Here is an 8,882-nt window from a genome sequence, read left to right as displayed (position 1 = left end):
GAACACAACTCACTGTGGGAAACACTCGCTCTCTTTATTAAGACCAATCGAGAAGAGAATACAAGACACTCTGTAGAATACTTCTGCTTTTTATTGTTTTTAGATTTCTTGGATGAATAACCTAGGTAGGGTGGGGGTATTTATACTAAGAGTAAACAATCTATATTTAACCAATCTAAATCTAGACCTAACCGATTTGAATCTAGACCTAACAAATTGAATCTTTCTCCTAAAATATCTACATCTCTTTCTCCTAAAATCTCTACTAAAATAAATATACTGGGCTCGTACAATTAGGCTTGACTCTATTGGGCTAGTACAATTATTGGGCTTGACTCTATTGGGCTAGTGATGATATTTCAACAGGTCCCTCGGTAGAGCACAGCATAAAACCAATCACTCCACTGGGCCACAAAATTTCAAGGAATTAGTTGTAAGAAGAAAAAAAACTCCAACTACCAATACTAATATATGTCAGTTATATATCACATGAAAGGTTCTCAACTCCTCCCGACCACGGATTGAATCTGGGGTTTCAATTTCAACCAAACCACCATTCTAATGCTGCGCAGCATTGTCAAGTGAATGGGGCAGGTTCTCTAAATGTTGCAGCCAGATATGTTCACGTCTATCTATAGGCAGAATAGACATGTTAATAATCATCTGAAAATGCTCGCCTGGGATACGTCGGAACTGTAGTCCATGCATAATTTACTGAGCCTTTGAATACTTGGCGACAGTTTGTGACTATGCCCTCAATAATGTGCATATGAAGCCATATACTTTCTGCCTGAGTGCACACAACACCTCCTGGTCGAACAGCTCTGGCAGCTGATTCAAAAAATGGCTTCTCAAAAAGCTCTTGCGCAGGACCTGAAGATGCAATCAAAAAAATTTAAGAGTTGAAAAGATAGCTACAGGAATCATAGAAGAATTTGAGATTGCGCAGGCAGATAATTTACCTATTGGATCAGAAGAATCCACTATAATAGCATCATAAGTCCCTTCGGGGACAGCCTTTAAAAATGCAACTCCTGCAAACATTTAAAAGCAAGAAAAGTCCAGCAGAAATCCATGGAAAAAGTGAAAACTGGGAAAAAAAACGCAGCATAGCTGACTACCATCGCCAATATGAAGTGTGACCCGTGGATCCTCAAACCCAACAGCTACATCAGGGAAAAATTGTTTTGAAACCTGCAAAAGCAGTCACCGTAGCATCCATTATTGTAAGTTGTCCCTCACATTTAGAGGCCAACTGAGATGCGAAATTAAGGAGTGAAAAAACTACATAGATAACCGTTACTATTCTCAAATTAGTTTTTGGTAAGATACCAACTTATATGCGGGGGGAGGTGGGGGAGTAGCAGTATATTAAGGAGAAACAAGGATATTACTTCCATCAACCACCATCTTATCAATTTCACAGATATCTATCTGCTTAACAGAAGAATGGCGAGAAACTTCACGAAGCACTCCACCATCTCCTCCACCAGTAACCAAAACCTTTTCAGAATAATGCAATTATAATCAATAGTAATTATTGAAGAATGCATATGGCCTAAAATAGATTGTGTATAGAAGAGAATCAATCGAAAATTTTTGTTCATTTAATAGAAGATTAAAAACCTTAGTCGGATTAGAAATTGAGCAAAGTGGTAGGTGAGCAATCATTTCTTGGTAAGCACATTCATCTCTCTCAGTCAGCTGGATGACTCCATCCAGAACAAGAACCTTCCCATAAGTTGATGACTACAAAAAGAAAGCATCCCCGTCAGCAAACAGTTGGGACAGAATCAATAACAAGCCAAAGAAGAAATATTACAATGCTCAAGTAATTCACACCTGAAAGACCATAACATCCTGATAGTCAGAATTCCCTCGAAATAAAATCTTCTCTACTTTCAATGAATGTGCCTCTCCTGCACAATATTTTCAAGTTATAAGTACGGACAAGAAAAAAAGTGATACCGTCATGGACAAGTTCACAGCATATTTATCCTGTTTATTTCGTAACAAAAATTTATCATTTTTTTTCTTATTAAAAAAGATACTCTAATAGAGTAAATGAAAGGATATACAGCAGCCAACACAAAAAGAAAACTCACATCAAACGGAGTCAATACAAATACAGTGGCATAACCCACCATCCAAGCTTGCCAACAACCAAGAATGATACCATTTGCGAAGAGAATGTGCGAAGCAAAATGGACCTTCGCAAAGAGCAAAGGGGAAATAAACCTATTATTTAAGACTAAACATATCGATAATTTAAGCTGAGCCTACAATAGCAACTGTTAGCAACCAAATGAAACGACGCCATAGAAGAACACAAATTTTAAACAGAGAAACAAGTGACAGAAACCAGCGGAAAACATAAAATTGGGCTTAGAATACCGATTAAATATATGCTCGTGCATTTAAATAGCTAATAAACTGCATCTTCCTATCCCCGCGTAGAAGTAAACCACACCAGAGAAGAGTTTAAAATCAGATAAAGCGAAAACACTACGACTCCGAAAGCAGAGAAGGCACAAGTGAATGAGTTCCAAAACTGTCGATGACTTTGGAACGATTACTTAGGAATAAACACATATTAAGAGGAGCGAGATGTAGTGGCGAACCCACCAGGTCACATTGGGCTGATCTCGGAGAACCATCCGGGGATGACGGAAGAAATAGAATCAGGTTGTGAAGAGGGTGGAGTTCCATTTTGGTCTGCGTCCCTCGACCTCTTGACAGATAAATCTGAGGCTAAGGCAGAAGAATTATCGGAGCCGCTTGGTCGTTAGCCCTTCGAGCACGAGCAAGACGCCCCGGAACTAAGAGGGTGGGGTCGGCTGCTTTGTTATGAGAAAAAGATTGAGAGGCTCACAAGCAGCGAATCTGCTAAAAAAGGACGCATCTTTTAAGCTTTTATATTGGAGCACTTTCCGCCTTTCATTTTTTGCTGACACCGAACTCTCGTAAAGCGTGTCAGTTAGCAGGGGGAGGACACATAAAATGATAGGGTTCTCAATTGTGCTTTCGAGTTTGAGGGTTTTTCCTCTTCTTTTCTTTTATTTTCTTTCTTTCGAGTTTCGAGTTTGCCTCCCAATTTATTGGAATTTTTCAAATCTCTCTCTTTCAATTTCCTTTTGATCACACGATAGAGATGGTAAATCTTCTTCCTATCATCGACCTCCTCTTGGGCCATGGAAATAATACATGATCAAATTGCTAAATTATACCACCTCATTTCAATAATACTCTTTAATTTAAAAAAGTTGTATTAATGCTTTTGACATTTGAAGAAGTTATAAAAATACCGTTACATTGAGTTTTAAAGAGGGAAGGGCGGCGGCGGAGATAGTCGAAAGAGGGTGACGGGGGGCGGCGTAGAAAGGGTTGAACAGAAAGGGGGAGAGGGAGAGAAAGGAGGAGGAGAGAGAGAGAGGGGAGAGGTTTTGGGCCGTTTGAAGAAGATAGAAGTTAGGATTATCAATTTTTCAAACCTAGGGGAGTTAAGGGTGGGCTTTGGGCTTTCTAGGTTGGGCTTGTGGTGAATTAATAAATGGGATTCATACCTTTAAAAAGTTTAGAAAATAAGACGTTATCTATGTTAGATTGTGTTTAGAGTTTGAAAAGTTCCCTTCTAATTAAGTTTTTTTCTTTTTTTTTTTTGTGGAAAATGTTAAAATTAAAGTTGAGAAAATAAGATGTTATGTACGTTAGATTGTGTTTAGAGCTTGAAAAGTACCCTTCTAATTAAGTTTTTTTCTTTTTTAAAAACACATCTATCATTTATTTTTTATAAAAAATATTAAAGTTGGAGTTTTTCTTTTTGTGTGGAAAATGTTAAAATTTCTATGCCTTTCACATCACATGACTATTTTAGGTACAAAGCGGTATAAGGAATTTGTAATCTAAATAATTACTTTATTTATTTATTTATTTATTTATTATTTTTTTTTTTTAAGTTATGCTTATTGGACAGATGCAACTTTAGCAAAAAGTTGGAATACTTGTTTTCTTAAAAAAATTCAGAATAGTATTGGAGCATACCTTCTCACCCTCTGTTATTGTTACCACGTGAATGAAGTCAACTTTTCGAAATGATTATAAAGCAAATCAGATACTGTATCATGTCATTCTAAAAAATATCAACCCTAAAATTTCTTTAAAATATTTAAAAAAAAGATGACAAGATTTAAATAAAAAAATAAATTCAATCCATTCAAATAATTACAATTGACTGTATTTTTTAAAGACAGTTCTACCATTTTTTAATCTCCACACCTCTTCTCCATGAATTTTTGACCATTTTACGTTTCCATTTCTGGCTCAACCCTCAGAAAGATTTGAGATCCGTTTTCAGATCATACTTCTCCCCCGCTTGAGCTTGTCCCCCTGGTTTTAGTTTCCACCATGCCACCCACTATTCTCATATTTTTCTAATTTAATATCTAATATTTATTTAAAAGTTTTGTAGCCCCACATCCCATATCCCCATATCCCCATCCCCATCCCCATCCCCATCCGCATCCTTGCGTTTCTAAAGTTTGATTCCACTGTCTATTGTCGATTGCGTTGGTGGCCATCCCATCTCTGCTGTGCTGTCCTTTCGATTCTCCTCCAACCACATGCGCCCAGAAAGCGTGAGCTTCAGGGGAGAAAGGGGACACACTTCAGACCTGAAGATATTTTGCCAGTTCTTTGATTCCTTTTTTCTCGGAAATCGCGATATATTTGCCAGTTTGAACTGTTTGTTGATTGGATACCCTTGGGAGTCAATACGTAGAGTTTATCTATATTTAATTACTTATATCCAAGCCAACACAACACAGTGTAAAATCGATCCTTCCAACACCCAGAGCTTATCTATATTTAATTACTTAAATCCAAGCCAACACAACACAGTGCAAAATCAATCCTTCCAACACCCAGAGCTTATATATATTTAATTACTTATATCCAAGCCATCACAACACTGCAAAATCAATCCTTCCAACACCCACTCCCCCAGTTTCTCATTGAGTGGATTAGGTTCTCACTGTCTAAAATAGACAGATTTTTTTTGTGCTTCTTCGCAATCATGGCGGCTCGGAGGATATCCTCGCTCTTATCTCGTTCCCTTGCTTCTTCACCAGCTCTCCTTTCCAAAGGTAACACAAACGCAGACACGCCATCCTTTTGTTTTTCCATCGCTCATGATGTCTGTTATTCTCTCTATCTATTCTAAATTTAAGATTTTGATGAGCCCTTCCTTTGATCTATGTTTTTACAATCCGCAAACCGAGAGGCCGATCAATTAAGAAGGGCCTATCAGTACTGAGTTTCTATCTCTTTTCGTTGAAAAATTCCATCTTTGACAAGTCCGTGAAGAGTATGAAGGGATCACCCAGTTTTCTATTTGTGGGGATTTAATGAGTGTGGAATTTTATGTCCCCCTGTTATTGTGGATCATTATTTTACTATAGCTTTATTCAGATCCTTCATAACTTTTTTATTTGTGACTTCCTTCGGGATTTCGGTGACATAATTTGATGAAGATTCTGATTTCTGTTTCTAAGTAACTAGCAGGCATTTAATTCTTTACTTTTATGAATTGGTAACTGCTAATGGCGGATTGGAATTATCGTGATCAGGGAGGAGGCCTTCCGGTAGCAGAACAACTGGCAAATATAGCACCTCCGCTGCTGTTGAGGATCCAATTACTCCATCTGTGAAAGTAAATTATACCCAGCTGCTAATCAACGGACAGTTTGTGGATTCAGTTTCAGGTAACTGACGTGTCCCTCACTGATTCAGAAGGTAGCCATTTTAATTATGGGCTGTTTCTGTAAATTCAGGAAAAACTTTTCCTACACTGGACCCAAGGACTGGAGAAGTCATTGCGAATGTTGCTGAAGGTGACGCCAGAGATATTGATCTTGCAGTTTCTGCTGCACGCAAGGCATTCGATGATGGGCCTTGGCCTAGAATGACTGCTTATGTGAGTTCATATATTGCCTTATTTAATCTGTCCCATATATCTGATCCTCCTCCACTCAACCGTAGGCTAACAATAATCGATTTACTCATTGGCAGGAAAGGTCAAAGATACTTTTGCGATTTGCCGATTTGGTTGAAAAGCATGCCGATGAAGTTGCAGCACTCGAAACTTGGGACAATGGGAAAACATACGAACAGTCAGCCAAATTGGAAGTCCCAATGTTTGTACGCCTCTTCCGATATTATGCGGGTACGTCTGTCTAGTCGAGGTTTGGCCTTCTAGGCTTTTAGCCCTGTGCGACCTAGCCAAACAATCAATGTGTCAATTAATTTGACTGCACTTACCTCAGGGTGGGCCGATAAGATTCACGGACTCACAGTTCCAGCTGATGGCTCGTATCATGTGCAGACCTTGCACGAACCAATTGGTGTTGCGGGTCAGATTATTCCATGGAACTTTCCTCTGCTCATGTTTGCTTGGAAGGTTGGTCCAGCATTAGCATGTGGGAATACTATTGTTCTGAAGACAGCCGAGCAGACACCTTTGTCTGCTATCTATGTGGCTAAGCTATTGCATGAGGTGCTTGGCCAATTAAAACTCTTCTTTCTTTCTTCACGCAGGCTTAGGCTATTTGAGTTGAGTTCGTAATTCAATTCCTAAAACTACATTGTATAAAACTCCAGTTATATCTTTTTATGGCAGGCTGGACTTCCTGCGGGCGTTCTCAATATTGTTTCCGGTTATGGACCCACTGCTGGTGCTGCTCTTGCCAGTCATATGGAAGTTGACAAGGTACTCTGTTCTTTCACCCATGTATAACTGCTTTTAACTTTATCACATTATTTCGCAACTCTTGCATTACTTTGGCGTCCAAATTTTTGGCATTGCTCCTGTCTTTTGCAGGGTAAAACCTTATAAAACAACAAGATGTGCAAGTTACTTGTGTAAATGGGTTCTTTCTTGAAAAGTGAAAATTAAGAAATTTGATGCAAAGAAGAACCATAAACACGTCACTATGATCCTTTTGTTTTCCCAGCTTGCTTTTACTGGATCAACCGAAACAGGGCAGATTGTACTTGAACTAGCTGCAAAAAGCAATCTGAAGCCAGTAACTTTGGAGCTTGGTGGAAAATCCCCTTTCATTGTATGTGAGGATGCTGATGTGGATAAGGCTGTCGAGATGGCACACTTTGCTCTCTTCTTCAACCAGGTACGTCAAACAAAATTGAGCATGAAGAAAAACATGTTATGATTATCTTTCATTAAAAAGTAAAACACATGTTCTCTTACAGGGACAATGCTGCTGTGCTGGTTCCCGTACTTTTGTTCATGAAAAAGTGTATGATGAGTTTCTAGAAAAATCAAGGAAACGAGCTGCAAACCGCGTTGTTGGTGATCCATTCCTAGGTGGAATTGAGCAAGGTCCTCAGGTGAGTGAGCTGAACTAGAATTACTAGTATTTCCTTTTGAAGTCCAAGTGAAGCAGCATGTTTTGGGATGCCTTTTTTCATGCTGAAATCATGCACAGGTGGACGGCGAACAATTCAAAAAGATTTTGAGATATATAAAATCTGGGATTGAAGGTGGAGCCACTCTCGAAGCTGGAGGAGAGAGGTTTGGTTCCAAGGGTTACTATGTCCAGCCAACAGTTTTCTCGAACGTCAAGGTCTACCTTTTATTTAGTTTTGTGACGGCCATTTTTACATGGAAATGGAGATTAGTGTGCCTTACATCATTATTCTCTCTCTGTATTAGGATGACATGACAATTGCACAGGAGGAGATTTTTGGTCCTGTACAGACAATCTTGAAATACAAGTAAGTTAGAAGAAAACTAGTATGAGAAACGCGATGGATTTATATATTTATTTATTTATTTTGGTAATTGCAGAGAGGTTGAGGAGGTGATAAGGAGGGCAAATGCTAGTCGCTATGGGCTGGCGGCTGGGGTGTTTACTCAAAATATCGACACAGCCAACAGGCTGACCCGTGCGCTGAGAGTTGGGTCTGTGTGGATCAATTGCTTCGATATATTTGATGCTGCGATTCCTTTTGGTGGGTACAAGATGAGCGGACATGGACGAGAAAAGGGTATTTACAGCCTCAGCAATTATCTGCAAGTGAAGGCTGTTGTCACTCCTTTGAACAACCCTGCTTGGCTCTAAGATGCTATCCCCATGCCTTTTCTTTTTCTCTATTTTGTTTCATCGTCGCCAATAAAATATGTGAAGCCAAGATGGCTGTTTAAGCCCTATAATGAATGATAATTTGACAAATGTTGTTTCTGCTTCTATATATGCACATGCACGATCAAGCTCGTTTTGAATCGGCAAATTCTACATATAAACACCACCAATGCCATTGTGCAAGTTCATGGTTCTAAATATGGTATCAAAGTCATGTCCTTTAACTTAGCCATGTCAATAAATCCTCAAATATCGAACAAAGAATTTGTGAGCCTTGAAGGTGTAGAAAAAAAAAAGACTCAAGTGTCAAGGGCTCTAGAGAAAAGAGAAGAGTCTCAATTAAGGGGAGGCTCTTCAAGGGCTCTATAGGTCTCAGCAGAGGCCCTATACTATACTTTATTCGAGGGGAGGATTGTTGGAAGGGAGTCACATTTATAAGTAAATAATACATCTCCAATGATACAAGGCTTTTTGGGGAAACCAAAAGCAAAACCATGAGAATTTTTATTCTCAAAGTAGACAATATCATACCATTGTGCGGAGTTGAGGCCTCAAACATGGTATCAGATAAATGCTCTTAACATAGTAATGTAAATATACTCCTCAAGTGTCAAAAAAAAAGTTGAGTCTTGAACGTGTAGTCAAAAGTGACAATGTTGAGAAAATGATGAACTTTGTTTTAGGGTTCCAAAAAAGGAATTGAGCCCTAATTGGGGGGGGGGGGGG

At 38.9% G+C, this 8,882-nt stretch overlaps 1 protein-coding gene and 1 pseudogene across 1 annotated transcript; one reads left to right on the top strand and one right to left on the bottom strand.

Annotated features, from left to right (window-relative positions):
* Window positions 1-570: 570 nt before the first annotated feature.
* LOC111454580 lies at window positions 571-4,521 on the bottom strand (annotated as a pseudogene).
* Window positions 4,522-4,778: 257 nt separating this feature from the next.
* LOC111454450 (aldehyde dehydrogenase family 2 member B7, mitochondrial-like) lies at window positions 4,779-8,263 on the top strand. Its single transcript, XM_023095933.1, has 12 exons — window positions 4,779-4,902; window positions 4,974-5,141; window positions 5,625-5,759; window positions 5,829-5,971; window positions 6,067-6,220; window positions 6,321-6,550; window positions 6,674-6,763; window positions 7,008-7,181; window positions 7,264-7,401; window positions 7,500-7,637; window positions 7,727-7,788; window positions 7,862-8,263. The coding sequence occupies exons 2-12, from the start codon at window positions 5,072-5,074 to the stop codon at window positions 8,133-8,135; spliced, it is 1,608 nt and encodes a 535-aa protein (XP_022951701.1). The 5' UTR covers window positions 4,779-4,902; window positions 4,974-5,071; the 3' UTR covers window positions 8,136-8,263.
* Window positions 8,264-8,882: the final 619 nt, after the last annotated feature.

This window comes from Cucurbita moschata, unplaced genomic scaffold (genome assembly GCF_002738365.1).
Source record: "Cucurbita moschata cultivar Rifu unplaced genomic scaffold, Cmos_1.0 Cmo_Scf00016, whole genome shotgun sequence".
NCBI classification, from domain to species: Eukaryota; Viridiplantae; Streptophyta; class Magnoliopsida; order Cucurbitales; family Cucurbitaceae; genus Cucurbita; species Cucurbita moschata.
The sequence above is the reverse complement of the archived record's forward strand: the minus strand, read 5'-3'. Positions and strand labels throughout refer to the sequence as shown.